Source organism: Rhinopithecus bieti, unplaced genomic scaffold, assembly GCF_001698545.2.
Source record: "Rhinopithecus bieti isolate Rb0 unplaced genomic scaffold, ASM169854v2 scaffold_10347, whole genome shotgun sequence".
NCBI lineage: Eukaryota > Metazoa > Chordata > Mammalia > Primates > Cercopithecidae > Rhinopithecus > Rhinopithecus bieti.
The window spans coordinates 3,994,040-4,019,609 of NW_016806836.1; the positions used below are offsets into that span (position 1 = coordinate 3,994,040).

The window sequence follows — 25,570 nt, forward strand, 5'->3', positions numbered from 1 at the left end:
CAATTTACACAGCAGTGGGTGAGGGTACCGGTTCCTCCAGATCCTTGTCAACTTTGTCTTTTACATGTTCTCCATTTCAGTAAGAGTGCATCATGTTAATAAATTTTAAAGCCGGGCACGGTGGCTCACACCTGTAATCCCAGCACTTTGGGAGACTGGGGTGGGCAGATCACTTGAGGTCAGGAGTTTGAGACCAGCCTGGCCAACATGGCAAAACCCCATCTCTACTAAAATACAAAATTAGCCAGGCGTGGTGGCATGTGCCTGTAATCCCAGCTACTCGGGAGGCTGAGACAGGATAATCACTTGAAGCCGGGAGGCGGAGGTTGCAGTGAGCCAAGATCTCACCTCTGTACTCCAGCCTGGGTGACAGAGTGAGACTCCATCTCAAAAAATACATACATACATACATACATACATACATACATACATTTTAAAAGGCTTCCTCATCCCTTCCCATTATATCTTTCCCGTTGCAATCGCCAACAATGGTTTATGAAGGCTAGTGGCAACAATACAACTACAACTGCTCAGTTTACACACGGCACAAGTGTAACCACTAGCCACAAACTTCCCACCCTTGAGGGCCATCCCAGCAGTCAATAGCCAAAGGTCATATCGTGCTAACTTTTAAAGCCTTTGGGCAGTTACGAAGAACTTCACTGAAGGTTTTCTTCAGGGGACTTACAAGAGGAAGTCCCACCTCCCAATGCACAGCAACCTTCCTCAGAGCCCTCCTTCCCCATCTCTCTCTCCAAAGGCAACAGTCACTCTCATGGCCCACTCATCCTTCCCCAGCTGGACCCACACTCCTCTTAAAGCCATGCACCCCAGCTCCTCAGTCTGCTCTCAGCACCCTCCCAACTATGAGCTCAACGTCACTGGGTGGCTGTCGGCACAGACCCTCCTACCTCACAAGCAGATGCATCCTCTAAGGCCTGCATCACTGGCCTGACCTGAGGGCTTCTGGGCCTCTACTTGGGGCTGATTATGTACCTGTCCCATTTTACCTTACTGAAAATAATGTTTTCCATCTATAAAATGGGTATTTTCGTAGCACCTTAGGCTCACTACCATTTGCTATGTACCAAGCACTAGAATAACTACTTTGTATAAACACATCTAATTTACTTCTGCATCACTTTGAGGAACTTCTAAAGACAAAATTGAAACTCAGAAAACTTGGTTAACCTGTCCAAGCTTCCCCAGCCACGTGTGTCAAGATTATCATTTGAGCCCAGTTCTGCCTTCTCATGTCATTACCTTTATAACCCAGAGCCTTATCATCATCCCCAGGGGGCTGAAATGTGACACACAGCCTCCAGCTTCATTGCGGGGCCCTCTCGGCATTGGTGTGACTCAGCCAGGTGGGGAAGGCCAGTCTCTGACCTCTGGGGCAGACCGTCATCCCTCCTGGGCGCTCGGGCGGTGGGTGAAGGGGGCTGAGCCCGTGGCTGTAAGTCAACCTGGAAGGTCCCTCAGAGATAGTCATCCAATCGCCATTCACAGATGCGAAAACCAGAGCCCAGAGAGGACAAATGACCAGTCTGAGGGGACACAGGGAGAGGGGCCAGACCCAGGATCCAGACCCTTCAGAAGATAAGAACCCAGTCCCATTCTGAGGAAGTGCCCACTCCTGGCTTCATTTCCACTTCTTGGTCACGGGTGAGCTCACATGCAGCAATGAACAATATATAAAATCTTTGTTCTCTGACCCTGCCCAGCAAAAACCCAGGTCCTACAGGGGATGCTAAGTTCGAGGTGACTGGGAGAGGGGAAGAGTGCTGTTTTTAAGAAAATCCTTGAAATCACGTGTCCACCCCACTGCTATCCCCTCCCCAAGCCCCTGCACTTCCCACATCATCATCATTGTTTCCATCCCATTTAGAGAGAGTGAACATTTCCTGGGATTCAATTTCTCTCATAATAGTTGGAAGGAAACAAAACTATATGCCATAAACATTCACTGCATTGTATGAAAAATATCTTTATGACAGGGGAGGCACCATAAACGCAGACCAAAGTCCTCCCCACATCCATCCCCCAATGCCTCCATGCCTGTGCCCTCGAATATTTAAACATCTCACAGGCAGGAATCAAGAGCTTTAAAATAAATACATTTTTGGCCATTGGGATGTAAAATTAAGATTGGTGAGATAAGTACTCATTCCTCCTCGGCAGTTTTCTCTCAATGAAAATAAGAGAAGCTAGGTCATTTTTTCTGGGTATGTGTTTAGCGTTGATGGGGAGAGCTCATTAGTTCAATCTGACATATACTCAAATTCTCTCCATATACATAGGATGGGCTTTTTCCCCCTCCTTGTATTTTATTCTCCAACTGTGAAGTGATGTTAAATTTCATCAGATGTGAACAAAATCTATGGTCTTGAAATAGTTTCCTTTAAGGCCCCCGGTATTTATTCAGAACTCATGAATCATGTTCTGATAACACAACCATAATTATTTTTAAAGTGTGATGTTTGTGGCTTTAATAGGAAATGCTTGCAAAAGGCCTTTTCTCTTTGATTGTTTGTAATCTTAGCAGTAATCACTGCTGTTACCTTCTCCGCACCACAGCGGGCAAAACACAATTTCATTTTAATATGAATCGCGAGCTCTTCACCCAGGTTTTAATTAAAGCAATAAAAGCCTTGTCATCTTTGCCCTTTACAGTGTACACAGACTCAGAGGCTAGAGTTACTAAGACGGAAATCTTAGATTTCAACAGTAGCAGGAGGGTGGCCTGCCTCCAATACATTTCCTGGGAAGGGTTTTTATTAGTTTCAAAAAATCTCACCCTCCTCTGACTCTCTGTGCTGCAGTTTCCTCCTCTGTAAAATGGGACAGCAATAGTGCCTACCTACACAGTTAATATGAGGATGAAATGAGATCACCCATGGAAAACATTTAGCCCCAGAGCCTGAGCCTAAGGAGGTACAGGGCAAATGTTAATGATCATTGTTATCATCATTATTTAGCGCTGGAGAAAGCAGACCATCTACCCTCATTATCACATGAGGAAACAGGTTCAGAGTGATACCAGCATAAGTGAAGGCCTAACAGCGGGTGGAACCTCGAACTCAGAGCTCCTAACTCTTTTTCCCATTCTGGGCATCTGACACCGCCCCCTGCTGGAAGGAGGCTGTGACTAGCATAGACCTAGGGTGGGGAGATGGTACCATCAGGAGGCCAGAAGACAAGGAGCTGGTGATCCTACAGAGGTCTGAGATCTCCTCTATAGGATCACCAGCTCCTTGTCTTCTGGCCTCCTGATGGTATCATCTCCCCACCCTAGGTCTATGCTTGATCCAAGTAGTGGGAGAAACAGACCAGGCAACCTTGGGGATCTGTGAAGGAAGGTTGCTGCACAAACATATGGTGGTGCTGGAACCAAGAGCAAGAATCACAAACTCCAAGTTCTTGTGTGTCTGTTACATGCAGGTGTGGTGCAAGGCACTGAGAAGCCTCATTCTGTAGCATGAGGATGTTGGCCTGTATGACATGATGGCTGCACTCCAGTACACATTCTGCTGGAGCATCGGGAAGGGATGCTACAGGAGCAGAGGGGCCAGGGGGAACACTGGGTGCTGCTCATGCCCTATGAGGCTCACAGCCAGCAGGTTCACATTTGGTGGCACACACTGTACCCCAGAGACCTGAGGGCACCCCAGGGAGGACCTCATGTGTAAGTCCCCAGTATCTTCAGGTTCAACTGTGCGGTGTCATTCCCCTTGCAAACAGCTCTGTAGCCACTGGGATTCTCACTCTAGGAACAAAGTACTCTATTCCCAGCCTTGCCTTAGAACACGTCTTTTGCTTGCCTCCTGCCTCAACAGGAATTTCAGAGGAATTGACATCCTTCTCCCTCTCCACTGACCCATCCATTCAGACCCCTGCTGATTGTCCCTATAAATCCTACCACACCCAGTCCCATTGGCATCCAGCCCCTCATTCTTCCAGTCTTCAGTTCTGAGTCCCACCTTCCCATGCACCCCACCCTGGCATCCTTCCAGAACCCTTTAGCTCAGCCACCATGCTGTGCTCAGTTGCAGGCTCCTCGCCTCCCAGGACCTTCTCCCCCATGCAGCTCCCTGCTCCCAAGGCACACCAGGCCCCTGCCAATGCCATGGCCTGCTCACTTCCAAAATCACCAGCCAGCTTCCCACTCTGAAGAGGGTGTCCTTGCCATCCAGCTGCTTCCCAGTAGCTCTTCCGCTGCACTGGACCCTGGGCATGCTGTCTTGTCTCTACACGCCGCTTAGATTCCCTGATCCTTTATGACCGTCTCTTTTTAGCAAAAAAGCTGTTGTGTCCTTCTGACGCACCTGCCTGGCAGACCTCTTGCCCTGGATTAACCCACCCGTCTCTCCCACAGCACCAGCACCAGGAGCTCATTCTCCCATGCCATACAGCAAATACCCCAGACCTCCCCACCACCTCTCACCTACAGTCCCCTGGCTCTTGGCCCACCAACTCTCTGAGAAGACTGACACTTTCAGGTACAGACACCCTCTGCTCCCAGCCAACCCACCTACAAAGTCACACTCCTTTTCTCTGCTGTCCTCCACACCCAGCACTCCCAGCTAAGGCCAGAGCCACCACCTCTGAGCAGGATCCAGACTCTCCCATTTTCTCTGAAATCTGAAAGCATCCCTTAGCCTTTCCCCCTCCTAAACCCAGAGCTTCATCCTCTCTCCTAACACCTTCCATTGATGACTAAATATTCTAAAGGCCTTTCTTTAAAAAAAAAAAAAAAAAAAAATCCCTTCTATGGAATCCTCATCTCATTGAGCTCGGCCCTGGCCCTTGTCCTGCACAACTAAACTTCTCATACAAGTTGTCTATATTTACTGTTTACATGTCCTCACCTCACGCTTCTCAATCTGCCCATGGGACCTGCACAATGATCCTGCACATGAAAACTGCTTATACTGAAGCCCAGAGTAACTTCCCTTTTGCTAAGATGATTGGACACATTTCAACTTTCATCTCACCCAACCCCTCGGAAGTGTTTGAGCTAATTGACTCTCTCCTTCTTTTTATTTAAATTTTATTTAACTTTCTAAAGTTATAATAAATTCCCATGGTTTAAAACTCCCTAAACATAAAAAAGATACAGTGAAAAGTATTTTTTCTATCCCTGCCCAGCACCTGCACAGTCCCCATACCACACACACACATGCATGGAGGTACATGCCTATACAATGTGCAAAGCCACTACTAGCTGCCATATATCCTTCCAAGGTTATTTAATCAAATGCAAGCACATAGAAATATACATTCTTATCACCTTTTTGTATAAATGGTAGCATACTGTACTTACTGTTTTACATCTTTTTTCATAAAGCAATATCAAAATGAATAGTCTTGAATACATCATTTATCATATGTACAGACATATCTGTAGGGCATATTTCCAAAAAAAGAATTGCTAGGTTGAAGGTCAATGTATTTGTAATTTTTATAGATGTTGTCAATTTACCCTGCCCACAGCAATGTATAAAAGTACCTGTTTCCCCGTAAGAACTCCAATCGAGTGTGTTATCAAACCTCTGGATTTTGGTCAATCCAATTGGTAAAAAATGGCTCTCTTATGATTTATCTCATGAATGATTCTTAGCACTTTTCACTTACTTAAGAGCCACTTGTATTTCTTTTTCTGTAAACTATTGGTTCATATCTCCTTCCTTTTTTCTACCAGGGTTTTGAACTGATCCAGCAACTCTTTATGTATAAGGGTGATTAGTTCTTCAACTATGGTGTGAGTTGAAAATATTCTTGCCCAACTTTTGTCTACTGACTTTACTTATGCTGGTTTGGCCATACAAAAGTCATATGTTGATTTTATGTTAATTTTTATATTTATATTAATTTAGTTTTATGTTAATTTATGGTCCAATTTTAAGTCTTTTCTGCTGAGGCTTTGAATAGTAGAAATGCCTTCCCCACACCAAAGTTGTAAAGTATACCTTAAGGTTTGTTTTGCTGGTGCCTTTATGGTTCCCTTGAGTATATTTAAATGTTTGATTTAACATTTATCAAATCATTTTTTATTTTTAATTTTTGTGTGGACATCGATGTACATATTTATAGAGTACATGAGACATTGTGGTACAGGCATGCAATAATAATTACATCATGGAGAACAGGGTATCCATCCCCTCAAGCATTTATCCTTGTGTTACTAACAACCCAATTATACTCTTTTAGTTATTTTAAAATATGCAATTATTGACTACTTTGTTGTACTATCAAATATTAAATCGTATTCATTCTTTCTATTTTGTACACAGTAATCATCCCCATGTCCCTCTCTGCCCCATTACCCTTCCCAGCCTCTGGTAACCATCCTTCTACTCTCTTATCTCCATGGGTTGTCTTGATTTTTAGACCCCACAAATAAGTGAGAACATGCAATGTTTATCTTTCTGTGCCTGGCTTATTTCACTTAACATGATGATCTCTAGTTCCATCCATGTTGTTGCAAATAGACAGGATCTCATTCTCTTTTTATGGCTGAATAGTACTCCATTGTGTATAAATACCACATTCTCTTTATCCATTCATCTGTTGATGGACACTTAGGTTTCTTCCAAGTCTTGGCTGTTGTGAACAGTGCTGCAACAAACATGGGAGTGCCAACATCTTCAATATACTGATTTCCTCTCTTTGGGGTATATACCCAGCAGTCAGATTGATGGATCATATGGTAGCTCTATTTTTAGTTTTTTGAGGAACCTCCAAACTGTTCTCCACAGTAATTGTATAATTTTACATTCCCACCAACAGTGTACGAGGGTTCCCTTTTCTCCATATCCTCACCAGCATTTGTTACTGCCTGTCTTTTGAATATAAGCCATTTTAACTGAGGCAAGATCATATTTCACTGTAGTTTTGATTTGCATTTCTCTGCTGATCAGTGATATTGAGCAACTTTTCATGTGCCTGTTTGCCATTGCAGGTCTTCTTTTAAGAAATGTCTATTCAAATTTTTGGCCCATTTTTAATTAGATCATGAGATTTTTTTTCCTATAGAGTCATTTGAGCTCCTTATATATTCTGATTGTTAATCTCATCAGGTAGTTTGCAAATATTTTCTCCCATTCTGTGGGCTGTCTCTTCATTTTGTTGATTGTTTCCTTTGCTGTACAGAAGCCTTTTAACTTGATGTGATCCCATTATCAAGGAACTGTGGATCCGACATCCTTTTCCCTTAGATCCCCTCTTTTTCTTGAATTACTCTGCCCCTGGTTTCTAAGACTCCAAGTTCTCCTCCTACTTCTCAAACTACTCCTTCTTAATCTACTTCACAGTCTTCTCCTCCTCCTCTACTTTGCCTTCAAATGTTGGAACACAACATCTCAGAGTCATTGGTCCTCTGCTCTTCTCATTCTTTCCTCTCTCTCCATAAATCTCCTTCACTCCCAAGGTTTTGACATCATGGGCTGAAGATTTCCAAATTTACTACTCTCATGAGCTCCAGATTTGTACCATCATCTACCTACTGAACACCTCCATGTGGATGAGCATCTCAAATGTAACACATCCAAGTCTGGCATCATCAAACCTGCATCTCCTAAGGGTTTCCCCAACTCAGAAAATGGTACCACCATGCCTAAAAATGGGCTCTTGGTAGAAGCCTAGGAGTCATCATTTTCCCCTCCATTTCTCTCTCCCTCTATGTCCATCACTGTCAAGACCCACCAACTTTATCTCCAATGCATCTACTTCTTTTCATCCCCTCTGCTATAGTCTAGATCTTGATCCTTTACTTGGCCTATTACCACACTCTCCCACTTGGTCTCCCTGTATTCATTCTTGTCATTGAGAGCTTTTAATACTGCAAATCTGATATCATTCATGACATTCAGTCTGACTCTAACACACATACACACAAAGTTCTTTCAATAATTCCTGTAAAAATGTGAGCTCTTTAGCAGAAGTGGTATTTAGAGCCAAGAGAATGGAAAACTCCACACACAGCCAGGAAGGCTGTGATGAGGAGGTGACATTTGCAGTGCCCCTGAAGGAACAAATAGGCATTTGTTGGTTGAAAAACACTAGGGGATTCCCATCAGAGGAAACAATGCATACAAAAACACCAAGTTGTAAATGAGTGCAAGAGGTGACCAGAGGCTCTTGTGTGACCAAAGCATTATATATAAAATAAAGTCATAGCTAGTTTTTCCGAACTCTGGTGCTTTACATACTCTCAATTTAGCTTCCTCTGAAGTACAGCCTGAGATGGGGATGCCTGTGAAAATGACTTGAAGAGGGCTCTCAGAAGAAGGAAGGGAGGCAGGACATGACAGGGGAGGAGCTGAGTAGGGATTTGGCCTCAGCTGGAGTCTGGCTGGATTAGCTGGAGCCCATGAAGAGTTGCAGAGTTGGTCACCCCTTGAGATAAGGATGTTGGTTTCTAGACCTCCCCTTCTATGCTCTCCTGGGTTCACAGTTCCAATTTTCCAAAGAAGGAGTAGCTGTGAATAGTTAGCAGCCAACACTCACAGCAGCTGAATGATAAGCGGGACTCTGGGGAGGCAGCAAGAGAATCCACAACACACATACACACACACCTCATTTACTTCTCATGACACTCTAGGAGGCAGGCGCTACTCCTCCCATTTGATAGGAAGCTGCTATCACTTGCATAAGGAAATCTGGCTCATGCTGAGGCATGGAGGAGCTGGAATTTGAATCCAGGTCTGCTGAGTCCCAAGTCCACTACTCCCTTTCCTCCTCACCTCATCCCAGGAAGGAGGAGACTCTTTCTGGGTCACATAATCTGGAAATATCCATTCCTGTAAATCCTGGACAGAGTCGGCTCTCAACAGGAAAGAACTGACCTCTACCAGGTCCTCTACCCGCCTGGAGCTGCTGATGGGGACACAGCCGTATCTGAGAATTATACCTCATTCTCAGGCCACCCTGGCAAGTCTGGTACAAAAGTAACCCAAGGTCCAAGGAGGGAGAGGGAGTGTGATCATTTGTAAAAGCTAAAGCAGCTATGTGAAAATTTCTGTGGAGACTTGCAAAAACCAAACAATGGAGCACGCGTTTGCAGAAAAAACTTCAAGCCCATAGAGCTGCTGTGAAAGTTTTCAAAAAGGGACACAGTCAGCTAATACATACCCTAGGGGAGCCTCTGTCTCAGCTGCGGTTTCTAAGTAAAGAAGATGGTATTTCAGGAGAAGTGTTACATTAAAGAGCAGGTTTGTAATATGATTTGAATGTTCTGAGCCAGGCATAGTGACTCATACCTGTAATCCCACCACTTTGGGAGGCCAAGATGGGCAGATCACTTAAGGTCAGGAGTTCAAGACCAGCCTGGCCAACATGGTGAAACCTTGTCTTAAAAATACAATAAAAAAAAAAAAAAAAATCAGCTGGGTGTAGCCGTGGGCACTTGTAACCCCAGCTACTTGGGAGGCTGAGGCAGGAGAATCACTTGGACCCAGGAGGTGGAGGTTGCAGTGAGCCAAGATCCGGCCACTATACTCCAGCCTGGGCAATAGTGAGACTCCGTCTCAAAAAAAAAAAAAAAAAAAGATTGGATGTTCCGGAAGCAAATGTTTTCCAGAAATGGCTTCCCACTGATATTCAGAGCCTTGCATATAACAGGTGTCCAATAAACATTTGCTGATTGGGTGAACCTTGTATTTAACTGTATTTACAAAAAATATTTTATGCCATTTAGAGTGTTTATCCTCTGAATCCTCTAATGGCTGTGACAGCTTCATTTTACCCAAATGTTGATGTCAATCATTAATCCAGTATTTGGGACAATACAATTCCTGCAGTTGATGAGACAATACATTGTGAAAGGGTGCTTGTGTGTGTGTGTGTGTGTGTGTGTGTGTGTGTGTCGTGAGTTCAAGAAGCACTCCAGGGAAAAGAGGAAGGAAATATATAGGACTTTCATCATTAAAGACTAGAAGCCAGTAGGGTCCCACTGAGCTGTAGGAAGCTATTGGTACCAGAAAAGTCTAAGTTACTTTTCAATAAAATCAGCATGAATCATATCCCATATGTTTCCTACACAAACTATATGTGGTAGTTTGTGAAAAGGCCACAATACTTTGCAGCCTTTCCCATCAAGAGGTAGAGGCTATTTCCCCATTCCTTGATTCTAGGCTGGTCCTGTGACTGGCTTTGGCCAACAGAATGTGTTGGAAATAGATGTGTGTTTATTTCAAGCCTGGACCTCAAGAAATCTTGCAACTTCTGCTCTTGCTGTCCTGAGAACCCTTCTCCTACCATGTGAACAACCTGAAGCTAGCCTGCTGGAGGCTGAGAGACCATGTGGAACACAGGTGATCCTTCCAAACCAATCGGCCCATTGCTGATCTGGCAGTGTATTGCTGCTGCTAAAGTGATCCTAGGCAACGCCAGAAGAACCACACAACTGAACTCAGCTAAATTGCCGACCCACAAAATCATTAACTAGATAAACATTTGTTGTTTTAAGCCACTAAGTTTTGAGGTGTTTGTTATGCAGCAAAAACTAACAGATACGCTATAAGAAATCTAACTGCAATTGCAAAATTTGTTCACATTAAGATTGGCTCATGCCACTGGCTAGACTTAATTAATCTCAGAGAATTTTGATATCTTCTTCATAAAGTCCTAAGTTAGGGAGACCCTCTGGGTCACAGCATAAAAGATTTAGAAGGACCCTCAGGAAGTCCAACCACCTTGTTCCACTGTTAGGAACACTGAAGTTCAGAGAAGAGCAGGGGCTACCATCACTCATTACACAAATATTTTCTGAGTGCTCTCAGTGTTCCAGACACTATGCCCCACTGGCATACATAGCATTGGACCAGAGAGACCAGATCCTTTCCCCATGGTGGTCAGTTTAGGGTGGAAATCAGGCATTAACTATGTCATCACAAGATAAGTAGACCACAGTGACAAACATCATGAATTAAAAAGATCTGGTGCCATTTTAATGAGAATCATGGAAAGGGGACCTCACGTGGGTTTGGCAGTCACAAAGAGCTCTCTGTAGAAGTGACATTTAGGCTGAGGCAAGTCAGCGGACAAGGCAAGGGAAGCTTGTGGAGCTCTGAGTCTGAGCTTCACAAGTTCGAATTGCCAGCTCTAGTGTTCCCTGGCTGAGTCACCTTGATTGAATCAGCCAGCATCCTGGATCTTCAGTTACATTATCTATAAAATCGACTGAACAATAATTCGACTGAACTCATTCTCGAGGTTGTTGTGAAGATTAACTGAAATAACCATTGAGAAAAAGGCTTTGCAAGCTGCAAAGTGTTGGGGGGAATTGTTGAGGATATGACTTTTAATGGTTTGGGGAAGGTGACATTTATTTGTACCAAGTCTCCTCTCCAAAGAACTGTGCTCCCATCTGCCCAGACCTAGAGCAGACACAGAGTCCCACTGAGTCCCACTTTCCCTTGTTGGTGGAAGGACATTGCCAATGCTTTCCAGAAGGTTCCAGGACAGAATTCACCATAATATAGTTCTGAAAACCAGGGCTCAATATGTTAACAAAAATACTATCTAAACATTGTGAAAAGGCTCAGATGAGATGCCAGGGCTAACTCTGGTCTGCTGAGAAGACATTTCAGTTGATTATGTACAATTAAATGACATCAGTGGATTCTTCCAAAATAACCACTTTCAGGGCCTGGAGTCTTGCCCACCAGTCTTGCATGTTGGTGCATGTCAATGCAATATAAAGGCAGCTTTGCAGCAGCGGCATGATGCTCACACAGGGACAGGCCAGAGAGGGGCATGGTATGGTGGCCCTGGCATGAGCGATCCTGCAGTGGCAGGGGAGGGGGTGCAGCACCCTGCAGCAGAGCTTCCATGCCCCACTAAGACTACAGTATCTTCCTCACTAGTAGTGCCCCCTAGGGCCACAGGCCCTTGTCTTACTCGTCTATGGCCTCCATGGGACCTGTCACAGAATAGGGACATAAATATTTGTGAGTTAATAGGCTTCTATTGCCCCAGCTGGAAAATATGTCCTGGGCCTGATGGCTGAGGGGCCACCCAACTTGGACTGCCATAGCCCCCACAATGGTAGAGACAGAGGGTGAGGTCAGCTCCAGGACCGGGGTTGCCCTCCCATTTCCCAAATTTCTCAGCAACTACAACCCTTCTTGGCTCTCCAATCAGTGTCCTGAGCTGGTCCCACCCAGCAAGCACCACTGCCTTAAGGAGCCATCCTCCACGATGCCATGCCTGCAATGAGAACACTCCCTGGTATCCCATTCTGCCATTGAGGACCTTCCCTGGGGTCCTGGCCTGCAGTAAGGACCCTCCCTGAGGCCCAGCCTAAACTGAGGACCCACCCTCGCCTGGGGGGCTCCAGCCTGCCACTGAGGAACGCCTACCCTGGGAATAACCTGCACTGCAAGATGAGGACCCTCCTGAGGACCCAGCCAACAGTGAGAGACCCTCATCTGGGGCTCGATGGGCTCCTGCCTGCAGTGAGGACCCTCCCTGGGGCCAGCCTAAACTGAGGACCTCTCCCTGGGGCTCCTGCCTTACACGTAAAGACCCTCCCTGGGGCTACCTGCCTAGCAGTGAGGAACACAACTCCCTGAGCATCAATCAGATTCTGCAAGAGGAATGACCTTACAACCAGGGTCCTGACCTGCAGTGAGGAACCTCCCTGATCTCAGCCTGCAGTGAGGACCAATAAAGGCCGATGCCTGGGGATCCCAGCCTGCAGTGAGGGCCCACCCTGGGATCCCAGCCTGCAGTGAGGGCCCACCCTGGCATCACGTTCTGCAGGGAGACCCTGCCTGGACCCTCAGCCTGCAGCAAGGACCCTCTGTGGCATCATAGTCTATAGCAAGGATGCTCCCAGCTGAGAGAAACCTTAATTTTCAGAGACCAGGCTCTCAGTGGAAAATCTGATTCCAACTGACATCTGTGATCCCCAACGGGCTGGGGTTGGGACAGCCTTGCCCAGGAATGACTCTGCTTCCTTTGCTACCGGGAAGGCCCTCACAGGAAGCCCCTGCTCTCCTCCCTTGTGCCCTGTCTGCAACGCTCCCCTGTGGCCTTCAACAACTCCCAGCGGGCAGGGGAACCATGCATGCCTATGCATGGGTGTGTGCATCCAAACCAGAACATGTCCTCATGGTTGCTGTGTAGTGGCAAGAGGCAGGCAGCACCAGGCACCTCAACTCACTGCTGCTGAAAAGCTGCCCCAAGTGTGGGGAGTGTGGGCAATACATTTCAAGTTTCATCCAGTTCCCAATCCATTTTAAGCCAACAGTAGCCAGGTAGCTGGTTTACAGAGAACACTATAGTCCCACTTTGATTGTGCCTTTTAAGGATTTGCTATTTGCTATTCTTGATCATTGAGAGAGAGGACAGCAGCAGGCTGTGCTGGCCCCCACTTTGCACCCCCCACTCCACCCAGGAAGAGCTCGGCTCCAGCCAGCCCAAATCTTAAGTTCAAGAAGGATGGGGCACCCACCTGGCTGGTTGACAGGAGCTCTGGGTTTCCGTCACTCATCCCCACGTAGGCACTGTCACCATCAAACTAGAATAGAGAGAGAGGGAGAAGCAGCTCTGATTAAAATGTTCTCAGGAAGGCACCAGGAGAAGCAGTCCGAGGAAGGCAGGACTGAATGCAGGGGACTATGGGGGCTGCAGAAGCCAAATCAGAGCCCAGGATGCCCAAGGCCCCATTTCAGCAGGGTTACCTCTAGGGTGGAAGGAGCAGCCCCTGTTCCATGGCCCTCAAGTGTTCAGGTTCATGCTGTTAATCACACTTAGAATGAAAATAGGAAAACCTTTCTGCCCTCTATAACTTATCCATAGACACAGCAGGCTGCCTTGTCAGGTGCTGAGCTACTCATTCTTGGAAGTATGCAAACACCTCCCTTGACCAAAATGATATCAAGTGATCAGCTAAAGCTGATCCCGTGTGCTGGGGGAGGCCAAGAACACCAGAGCCTTGGGATCATGACAGCCTTCCCCAGACATGCCTTCCGGGTCCTGCCATCCTGAGTGGTTGTGGCCCATCACCTATGCCATCCCAGCCCCTAGGGCCATGCCTGGCTACAGGCAGTGAGGACTCTGGTAGAGACTATGTACAGGAACTATATCCTGTGTACAAAGAAGGTGCTAAGTCTGGATTCAGGAAGATTTCCCTATAAATATGCCTAAAAATTCAGGAGCAGGTGCAGGGGAAGAGATGTGGGCTCTGGGACCCCTGTCTCCCTCTTTGCCCTGAAGTGTGATCTCAAGCTGGTGTCTCAACTTCTGAGATTCCTCATCTGTTAAATGAGGGTGATGCCTGTAGGCCCCTCTTCATAGGATGTTGCACTGTAGGGCACTTGACTCAACACATTAATAGGGAGAGCACTTAATTCCAGTTAGTTCCCTTCCTTTGAGCTACGTGTCTTAGATAGGGTTCCCTAGAAGCAGAGCCTGAGGCAAGGGTTCAGATGCATGTGGTTATTAAGTGCTCCTTAGTAATAACCTGTTAAGTGTTGGGGGGCAAGCCGGACAGGAGTGGGTATAGCTAAGCAAGGATGTGGTCTTGGCTGAAGACATCCTGCAGCCTGTTCTGGTGGGGAGCTCTAGGGCATGAATTGTACTGCAGAGTTAGTTCCAACACGAAGGAAGGGGTGGCTGTTGTAGCCCAGGTAAGGAAATCATCTGCCATGGGCTGCCCTCAGGGGATAACCTTCTGAGCAAGGTGGACCCCAATTGGCCAAGGACAATTCTTCAGAGAACTATACTGTCTGTGAGCCATTTGTAGGCAGCTCCTGCTCAAGGCGGGTGGGAGATGTCTGTGCTGGTCAGTAAAGGGTTCTGGGTGGGGCACCAATAGCAAACAGCCATTTTATTTTAATTGAACCATTTATTTATTAAGATATATTCACACGGTTCAAAATTCCAAGAGTACAAAAAGCAACACCACCCCACCTCCCAGCCATCCACTGCCCCTCTCCAGAGGCAATGTCTCCCAGCCTTTTATATTCTTTCAAAGACTGTCCACATATACACACTTTAGAGTCATTTATTCTATTCAGACAGCATGCTATATGGCTTTGCACTTTATTTTTCTCTTAGCAACACATCTTAGAAAATGTTTTACATCAGAACATAATTCTTTCTTCTGTATCCAGTATTCCACAGTATAGATATAACACATATATTTAACTAGTTGAGCACATGGGTAGTTTCTAGTCTTCTGCTATCCCAATATTGCTCCCATAAATATTTCTGTGCATCCGTCATTGAGCACGGGTGTGAGTTTATCTGTAGGATTCATTTGTGTAATTGCTGGGTCCGGCTGTATGTGCATTTGTAATTTAGACAGACATCACCCAGCTGCCCTCACGGAGGCTGCAGAAATCCACACGCCCACAAACATGTGAAATGTCAGTTTACCCAGCCCCCTTCACTCAGAGAAGCTTTGCTTGACAACTGGCTCAGATGCCAGCCCCAGCCCCAGCCCCTGTGGGCTAAGAGCCCACCACCCTTTCTACCACCACTTTCGATGTCCTCGCCCCGTCTTCCCTTGGTCTTTGTTCCATAGCTCCTATTACCTTCTAGCATTCTCTATATTTACTATATTCATTGCTTACTATTAGATTCCTCCTACTAAAATGGAGGCTCCCAGGGATCAGGGATCTTTGTCTATCTATACCTTGATGCCTCCCAAGCTCCTAGTACAGTGCCTGGCACAGAGAAGGTACTCAATAAATGTTTGTTGAATAAGTAAATAAAGCAGCCAATACCACATTCAGATAGCCTCTGACCAGGCCTATCTTCCCATCTAGGCAGTTGGGTTGATGGTTACACCAAAGAGCCTCCTCAGCACAGGGACGGGGAGAGTCCCTCAGTGATTGCTGGATGATTAAAAGAAAAGGCTGTTCCACGCCTAGAGTTTGGGCACTGACCCCGAATGCAGGACTCCATCCAGCACACTGCACCCAGAGCTCATGCTGCAAGACCCTGCTTAGAGGCTACCTCCTCCAGGAGGCCTGCCATGCTCTCACCTCCTCTGGCTGTTCCTCTTATAACATAGACTGTCTCCACATTTATCATTTGTCCTAGAGTGGAAGCAACATGGAGGCTGGAACTGTGTCCTGGTCATCTCCAAATCTCCCAGAGCCTGGCATTAGGGATGGGGCTACAAATTAGGCAGGGTAGGGGCGCTTTCAGCAAAAGCTCCTGGGTACTTGACTTGATGTGTGACCATGGCCATTGATCATTTTGACAAAAGTAAAACTTTTTTAAAACCACACGTAACTTATAAGTAGACCCTAACAGAAAGAATAATGGGAGATGGAAGAACATTAAGTTTAATGAAGTGTTTGAAACATTTTATAAAGCAATAGTAATCAAACAGTATGGTATAGGAATATACATAAGAAACAGAGGGAAAGATGTCCAAAAAACCTTTGAATGGTCACCATTTATTAAATGCTGGTGAGAACAGAGCCACTGCAAGGCAGGGGCCAGCATCTGCTTCATTCCCCAATATGCACAGTAGACAATCAATAAATATTTGGTGACTGAATATTCCTGGCACTGAGCAAAATGCTTTACATAAAAGACCTAATTTAATCCTCACAACAACCCAATGAAGAAAGTATTCTTTTCCCTGCTAAAACCAAGGAAATGGGTAGAGAGAGGATAAGTAGTTGTCCAAGATCACACAGCTGGGGAGGGATGGGATTTAAGAGTCCCTTGTTGGATTTTTTCTGCTTGGACTCTCCCACTAGCAGAAAGTGCATTCACAGCAGGGACCCATGCTTTTCTAGATCCTACTATATAATCAATAGTCTGCCTCGGGCCTGGCGCATAACAGGTGCTTGATAAGTGTGTTAGAGGTTCAGGAGAGGGAGGAATTATCCAGAGAGCAGTGGGAATGGCACTGGAGATGGAGGGCAAGGGGGCCTGGTCTCTGATGAGAGTGTGTCAGGGGCAGGCAAGGGGGTGGGCAGTGGATTCCCATGAGGTCACCAGAGACTGTCTTATTCATTCACTCCGTGATTCAACCATTGTCTAGGAAAGAGCTGCCACTTGCTGGAGTAGAGCTTGCTTCTGGCTTTCAAGGAGCACTTGAGAAGTTGGCAGAGGTTCCTGAGGCAGGGCCTGGGTCTCCTCAGTTCAGTTACCCCTGGGCACCTTGCAAGGTGCCCTGGAGCCTGCTGGGCTCAGAACCAGCTGCCAAGCAGTGGTGAGCAGAGGCCCTGAAGGGGCGGGGAGGCCTGTTCTCTGCCCACCTCTGCCAGGGTTCCACCACATCGGAGCCCTTGGAGGGCATGAAGGAATCGATGGCGGACACTGAGGGTTTCCAGGCTCCCCCGGGCTTGGCTTCCAGGACTCTAAGGCCTGGGGCTTACCCCCTCAGCCCCTCCTCATCTGGGACCTTTTCTGGGTAAAAGAACTTGAAAGCCAAGGGCAGAGGTCACAGTCACCTCTGCCCTCAGACACAGCAGGGCTACCTCATCCTCCACATGTGCACAGACAAGATCAAAAACACCCACATCTACACCCACCACAGTGCATACGCTGTGTGAACACAAAGGTACACGATGTACACCGTGTGCACAGTGTGGGCAGCGCACACACGCACCACAAACCTATGTTTGTGTGGACCCATGTCACGCAGCACAGCGTTCAACACGGCAGCATTCAACTCACTCATGTACCATGTCCATGGGTAACACAAACCAACGCACACACAGCACAAGCGTGAGTGTGGCACATGTCAGAGATCCTTTATACAGCTGGGCACGTAATAACCACAGCATGCACACAAGGAAAGCAGGGTGTGCCCAAATGTGTATAAACATTCCATGCGTTTACAGCCATTTAAATGTGACTGACATAAATGTGAACACAAACATACACTGCATGTGCATAGAGACATACAAAGCAAAGATGCACATGAACTTCAATTCTATGCATATTTCACAGTTTATCAGTTCCTTGGTCAAAAGCCTTTCTTTTATACCGCACAGCCTTCCCTATGCTTTAAAATGTGAGAAAAAAAATGTAGGGAGAAACAACAGCTTAAGAATTTCCATGAACGCCAGGAGAACATCCTCTTACCAGTGACTGGAATAGATTAATTTTCCCCATTTCATATTCTAATTATAATTCCTTTTCCCATTGCCATCTTCAGTCCTCATTACAGCTGGAAGATTGTTCTGCAAAAGCCAGGCCTTCATCTTCTCTTCCCAAGAGTTTTGTCATGGAAATGAGTTTTGGAATCTGAAAGAACCCACATTTTTGCAAATATCGAATGTGTAGGGATAACCCTTTCATGACGGCCACCAGGGACACAGCTTACAGGGGCTTCTAAGGAGTCTGTCTCTCCCCTACCTCTCCTTTCCCTGTGTGGTCCCCTCAGGGAAAAGAGCTCCTCAGCCACTATTCCAACAGCCACCCCCCAACCTAAGCACACCATGCTTCGCCAAACGATTTTTAAAGGAAACTTAGCAAATAGGCAGCCAAGGTGAAGAGCCCCGATCTTAGAGAGTCAGATCCCAGGTCCATCTGTGCCACGTTGGGCAAATTGCTTAATTGCTTTAAGCCTCAGTTTTCTCATTCTTATGACCACAGAGTCACTGATTCATGACAAGTATAAATAAAATATTTGTGGGGTAAACAGATGTGATAAGTGGGTAGATGAACGGATACAAAGGAGGAAGGAGTAAAGGATGAGATGGATGGATGGGCAGATGGGTGGATGAATGGATGGGTGGATAGATGATTGATAGATGGGTGATGGATAGATGGATGATCAGCGGGTGATAGACGGGTAATAGACGCAACGGATATACGGGTGAATGAACAGATGGGTGAGGGATTGTACACATTAGCACTGTCCAACAGAAATATAATAAAAGTTACAAATGTGATCCACATGTGTAATTCAACTTTTTCTAGTAGCCACAGTTTTTTTATGGGGCACATGAGATGTTTCAACACAGGCATGCAATATGTAATAATCACATCATGGAGAATGGGGTATCTGTCCCCTCAAGCATTTATGTCTTGTGTTACAGACAATCCAATTATACTCTTTTCATTATTTTTAAATGTAGTAGCCACAGTTTAAAAATATTAACAGATAAAAATTGTAATGCTATATTTTATTTAACTCAACATATTCATAACATGATTTCAACACGTAATCAATATAAAATGATTAATGAATGGTTTATTAATGAGATGGAGGAATGGATGGATGGACGAATAGATGGGTGGTTGGGGTGTATGGACAGGATGGCTGGGATGAGAGGGAGGAGTGGATGAATGGATAGGTGAAATGGGATGACTGTGTGAGTGTGAACAGACAAATGTATGGAAAGAGATTGGGATGGTGGATGAGATGAACACTGATGGGTGAGATGGGTGTTGGGGATGCATGGATAGATGCCTGTATGTGTGGGTTCCTGGGTGGATAAAATGGGTTGAGTGGTTGGGTGGAATGGATAGGTGCATAGACCTGTGGGTCTGGTATTTCCTTCTCACTCGATTCACACTTTCTCTGGACAATGTCATGGCTACTCATGGTTGCAACATCACCAATTCTCAAATCCTCATCTTTAGCCAAATTACCTCCAGATTCCAATATATAGTTTTCTCCCTATCTCCCCTATTTGCCCATGAGCACCTCAAATTCAACACCTCCAGCACTGAACTCATAGCATGTACATGAACTTTCTGTTTCTCCAGCACTCCCCTGTCATAACAGAAACTGTCACCTTCCACAGTCCCACAGTCAGTACCCCTGGGGTGACTCTGGTCTCCCTGCCATCTACATCCCTCTGATCCAATCACCTGCTACATCTTTCTGCTCAGCTTCCCTAAGAGTATTCTGAGTGTGAACACAAAGGTAAACAATGCATGTGGTATGCACAGCGTGGGGGCACACACAGGCACCACAAACCCATCTTGGTGGGTCCATATCACACAATCCATCTCACACCTTGGCTATCACTAGCGATCTTTGGGCAATCGCTTCACTCCTCAGATCCAAACCCTGCAGAGACTCCACATCACTTAGCCTATATCCAGGACCCTCCAGGACAGCCCCAAGTCTCAGTTCCCATGGGGTCCTCAGCATAGTGGGAGCCTCCAGTGCTCCCACTTTTTTTTTTTTGAGATGGAGTTTTGCTCTGTCGCCCAGGCTGGAATGTAGTGGCGTGATCTCAGTTCACTGTAACCTCCACCTCCCAAGTTCAAGTGATTCTCCTGCCTTAGCCTCCTGAGTAGCTGGGATTACAGGCATGCACCACTATGCCTGGCTAAATTTGTATTTTTAGTAGAGACGGGGTTTCACCATGTTGGCCAGGCTGGTCTCAAATTCCTGCTGTCAAGTGACCTGCCTGCCTCGGCCTCCCAAAGTGCTGGGATTATAGGCATGAACCACCACACCCAGCAAGTGTCCCCACTCTTACACATCGTCCCACCATCAGCCTGGAGCACTCTCCCTTTCTCTATCCACTGAAATCCACCTCTTCCTAGCCCCTTCTTTATTTCTGGCTACGAACTCCAACCTTAACACTGTCTTGCTTGCTTTTATAAACCCATATTCTTGGACCTAATCAAAAGCTTCCATCTAAAATCAGCTTTGGACTTAATTCAACTCCTGTGTGCAGTGTAACACACTGGGTAACAGCACTGATCTGACAATGGTTCCACTACTTACGAGCTCAGTGACTTTAACTTCACCTTGCCTTCCTTTCCTCACCTATAAAACAATTATGGCAGCTACATTGCTACCTCATAAGGTTTTTGGTATCTGTTATCAGACATCAGCTATGAGTTAGCATTCTTAAGCATTATGTTACAGATATTAACTATTTTTGACAGGTGCTTAATAAATGTTACCTATTATCATTGTTATGATATACTCAACTCCTATCCCTTTATCAGCCCGCATCTCCCTCAGTCTAGCAGATGACATTGTCTCCTCTGTCACTGAGGAATTGAAGCCATCAGATATTCCCTCAATTCTCCCAACCTTCCCTACGTTATTTACATCATGCTCATCTCGACTTCTTTTCTGTTAGTCTGAAAAGGTATCTCCCTCCTGTTCAAGGTCAGCCTCTTCACCTTGACCCTGTCCCTCCCACGTCTTCCGCCCATTCACTCCCACTCTTAGTCCTGGGTCTAAGATCTCAATTCAAATGTGCTGAGGCAAAACAAGCCCAAGGCAATGCTTTTGTTGTATGGTGTACTGGGCACCTATCGTGTACTGAGGAATATGCTCCCAGCCACTGGGGAATCTACGAGTGAATTTTGCCACTGCCCCTTGGGAAATCTATGCAAATAGATCATCACAAAGGCTCTGAAAAGAGATAAATGCAAAGGTACTTGAAGGCAACAGTTACTGTTCATTGAACGATATCTTGTGAGTGCTTACTGTGTGCCAGGCAGTGTGCTAGGTGTCAGGCATGCCAGAATGACGACACAGCCCCTGCCTTCAAGGAACCCTCAGTCCTTTGGAGAAGATGACAGCTATGGAGGGAGAATAAAACCTCCCTATTCTCTGAATCTACAAAGGAAAAGATGTTCTTTGACCACAGTCCCAAGCTGCAAACAATGAAATCCCAAACTTAAAAGTTTAAAGCTCATCCTCATTGGTCACTGGGAGCTTTACAGTCCCACCTCTGAAAGTCAAACAATCAATAATAGTCTCACTCCTAACAGCCACATGTCCACCATGGGGACAGCCAGCCAGTCTCAGAACCTCCTGCTCTGAAAGTCCTCCTATCCCAGGACTCCATGCTTCCCCAAACCCTGAAAAGATCAGCTCTTGCTTGATTTGGGGAGACTACCTTTGCAAAGTATACCAATGAATTCAGCTTCTTGCTTTTGATATTGAATGATGCCCTCTTCTTTGACACATGTGACAAAGGCCAGGATAAGGTTAGCCAAGGGGAGCAGAAACAAGGCAGAGGGTCTTTCCAGAGAAGCATCCTGAAAAAGTGACTTGGAGGCAGTCATGACGTAGGAAGCATGGGAGGTGACCAGGCAAAGAGCAGGGAATATGACATCCAAGGCTGCTGTGAGCACTGGCCAGAGAGCACCTACTGTATACCAGCCCTTGTCCCAGAGGTGTGCCCAGCAATCTCACTGGAACCCCCTAGAAATCCCAAGGCTTCCATAAGCAGCCCCACTATCGAGATGAGCAAGGTGAGGCTCAGAGTGGTTGGGAGCTCGTCCAAAGCCACCCAGGAAGTCTGAACTTGGCCTTGACCCCAGGTACCAAAGCAGCAGCTGTTCCGTAGAAGCTGTTGCTCTTCCCCTCTGCACAGAGACACAGATCAAAGACCAGGGATGCACAGCCATCAGCCTAGCCAGTCACAGGCACTGACAGCTGCGCCTCACTGAGATCTAAAGAGGAAACAATCAAAGCAGCACACACTGCTCCCGCCTGCCCCACATCGGGCCGTGAGAACGCTCATTCTGCACAGATAAAACACAGCTCTAAAGAGAGAGGCAGCTGCAACCTAGGTCCTGCCGAGAGTGCGGTTTTATGTGGAAGTCTCATGGGGAAATACACATCAGGGCCAGGAAGATGCCGGGGGAGGGGTGCAGGCAAAGAGGCCGGCACAGATGGAAGAGGAACAGGAATAGAGCACGGCGTGGGAAGCCTCAGTCTCAGTCTGAACCGGGCCCTGTACACCAATTCCAGGCCCATCACTACATGGAGAAACATGATGGCACAGTGGATACAAACACAGGCCCTGGTCTGGCTGCCAGGGTTCAAATCCCAGGCTTGTTGCTTTCAAGCTGTTGGGTTTTTTAACTACGTTACTGTGTCTCAGTTTTCTCATCTGCAAAATGGGTATGACTGTCATTTGAATTAACTATACAGAAATTCAACATTGTGCTTAGAACATTGCCTACCTAGAGAAGGCACTCAATCATTATTAGCTATTTCGTATTATTGAATCCTCCTAAGAATGCTGCCAGTTGCTATAACTACCTCTCTTCTGTAGATGAAGAAACTGAGTGGGGCTTCGTGCAAATCTCTGAGGTCTTAATCATGGAAAAGACCCTTGATGCCTGTGCCCACTGTATGTAATTTGAAATAAAATTTGCAAATTAAAGTCTTTGTAAGAAAGTCCAACTGCAAGGGCCGATTTTTCCCAACAACAACGTCTCCCATGCTTTGTTCCTAAGATATCAGATATTAATCTTTTTTCAAAAATGTTTTTCTCCTGATCGATGCGCCTGCTTTGCTGGGTACAATGCACATTTGTATTCTGCCTGGTGATAAATCCTCCCCTACGACGGAGGCCCAGAAAGTTTAGGGGATCTGCCTAAGACCACACAGCCAAGACTTGCCTGAGCTGAGTCTGAAGTCCAGGCTGCTGGCTTCTAAGAGTACACCCTGGCTTCCCACCCCCACGGCGTGCAAGCCACGTGAACCAGAGAAGGTGACCTCATGACTATGGGCCTGGGACCTTAACTATCAGAAGCAGGGACAACGCTTTGGGCACTGCCTGCCACAGAAGCTGGGGATGTCCCTTGTAAGCAAGCTCAGTGCTTTGAGCCCCTGCAGAACCCTTGTCTCCACCGCCAACAAGAGTTGGCTTGGATGGCGCCATCTATTTCAGTCAATAAAAGACATGGAGGGGTAGTGTAAAAATGGCAGTGATCACTATGGCACCACAGGTAAGGGCTGCCAGGCACCTGGGCTCCTCTGGGAGGTGGGAATCATTGTCCCCTCCCACCTGGCTCTAGCTGTGCTCTTTCTAGACCTCCTCCATCTAGAATGATGGCCGCTTACCACATGTGGCTTCTGAGCACTTGAATTGTAGCTAGTCCAAACTGAGATGTGGGTAAGTGTAAAGTCCACACTGAATCTCAAAGACTTCAGAGCAAGAATGATGACGATGACAACAAAAGGGAATGTAAAATACCTTGTCAATATTTGTATATTGATGATGTATTAGAATAATATTAATATTTGGGATATACTGGGTTAACTAAAATATTAAAATTAATGTCACCTGTTTCTTTTCACTTTTTCTGAACATGGCTATTAGAAAATTCAAAATCATGTATATGGCCTGCATCGTATTTCTACTGGATGGTGCTGGTCTAGTCATTGTCTGCTCCTGACCCAGAACCCCAGAGACGGAAGAGTTGACATCAGCAGTAGCCGAATCCATTTCTCCGTGATAGATATGGGAGAAATGGGGTTTGCAGAGGGAGAGTGACATGCTGAAGGCAAGAATCTGGTAACGAGGCATTCAAATGTTAACTGACGCCTTACTATGTATGCTCTGGGTACTGGGAAACAGCAGAGAACAAAGTAGAGGGCCACATCCCAGTCTAGGGTGAAGCCAGTTTGCAGGCTGGGGGTGAACATGGTGATGACACAGGAATCTCTCCCCAGCCATGGGATCTTGGGGACCTGGGCAGCTGGACTCAGCACTAGTCCCTCAGCCCCTCACAGTTGGCTGGATCACAGATCTCACAGGCTGCAGGCAGGAACTCCAGCTCCAACGTAGGGCAGATCTGTCCCCAGGACCACCAGTGAGTCCCATCCCAGTACACTCACCAGCTGCAGCTGCCCAGAGGGCCTGGCCTGATGGGCAGGGCAGCCCCCTAGCATAGATAGCATGGAGGCCTGGCAGGCCTGTATTTCTTCCCTCCCTGGTACTGCCACTGGTAGCTCACACACCGTCTGCATTACTGCAGATTTATGGCAAAAATTATCCTCTCTCTCGGCTCCATTTAAAGCCATTTGGAGCTCTCTCCCATCCCCGATTGTAAATCTAATTGCACATTCCAAACAGACAAGCGCTCATTAAGCTTTAATTATGCACATGTTGTTTTCAACAAACATTTTCATTTGGCGCTGTGAGGGGGAATGGTTCAAAGAGGGCTGCAGACACTGCCTGGGGCTGGAGGGAGCTGGACTGGGAAGTGGGGCAAGGTGTAATGAGATGAGGCCATCCAAGAGGCAGGGCCAGGACCTCATCTGATTGGGCTCACGACTGTGAGGCCTTTCCCTGGGCTTCTGCTGTGGGGGATGCCAACGTACATGCTCTCAGCTAGTCTCACCGGCACTCCCTAAGTCCCCAGAGTCTCATTGAAGCCAGACCCATGGACCTCTCCAGTGATAAGAGGGAAGATAGGGACCCACGGTCTGGCTCAGAAGGACAAAATCCCCAACCAAGAGCCAGTTTCATCAGAGCCTGTGGGCTCGTCCCTGCTCCCAGCCGCCCGCCACAGTGCAGCTGGAGGCCTCTTCTTCAGCACCATCTTCCCTTCCCTCATTCATTCACTCATTTATTCCACAACCATTGACTGAGCACCAACTGGCTCAGGCAGTGCAGGGTCAGTGGGGACCATGATGGGTAAGGCCTCTGCGTGGCTCTCCCCAAGTCACTCTCCATCAAGTCTCATTCCCTCCACTGGGGAAAAGTTTTAATTCTTGGCCACAGCATTCACTTGAGCCTCTGCCACCTGCCAGCCCGACGGTCCAGGCTCCCTCCCACCCGTCATGCGCCCATCCCCTCTTCTGCCTTTCCAAGCTCCCTGCCCAGACCACACTCTCCCGCATGCCTCATCCAGGCCTCTGTGG

General features: G+C 46.7%; 1 protein-coding gene across 2 annotated transcripts in view; it reads right to left on the minus strand.

Moving 5' to 3' along the window:
- Positions 1–25,570, minus strand: part of TOX2 (TOX high mobility group box family member 2) — a 160,061-nt gene that overhangs the window by 86,531 nt on the left and 47,960 nt on the right. For both annotated transcript variants that reach the window (XM_017878035.1, XM_017878036.1), the window contains exon 2: positions 13,460–13,525. In XM_017878035.1, the coding sequence (XP_017733524.1) occupies positions 13,460–13,498 (39 nt within the window). In that variant the 5' untranslated portion in view covers positions 13,499–13,525. The remainder of the gene's footprint in view (positions 1–13,459; positions 13,526–25,570) is intronic.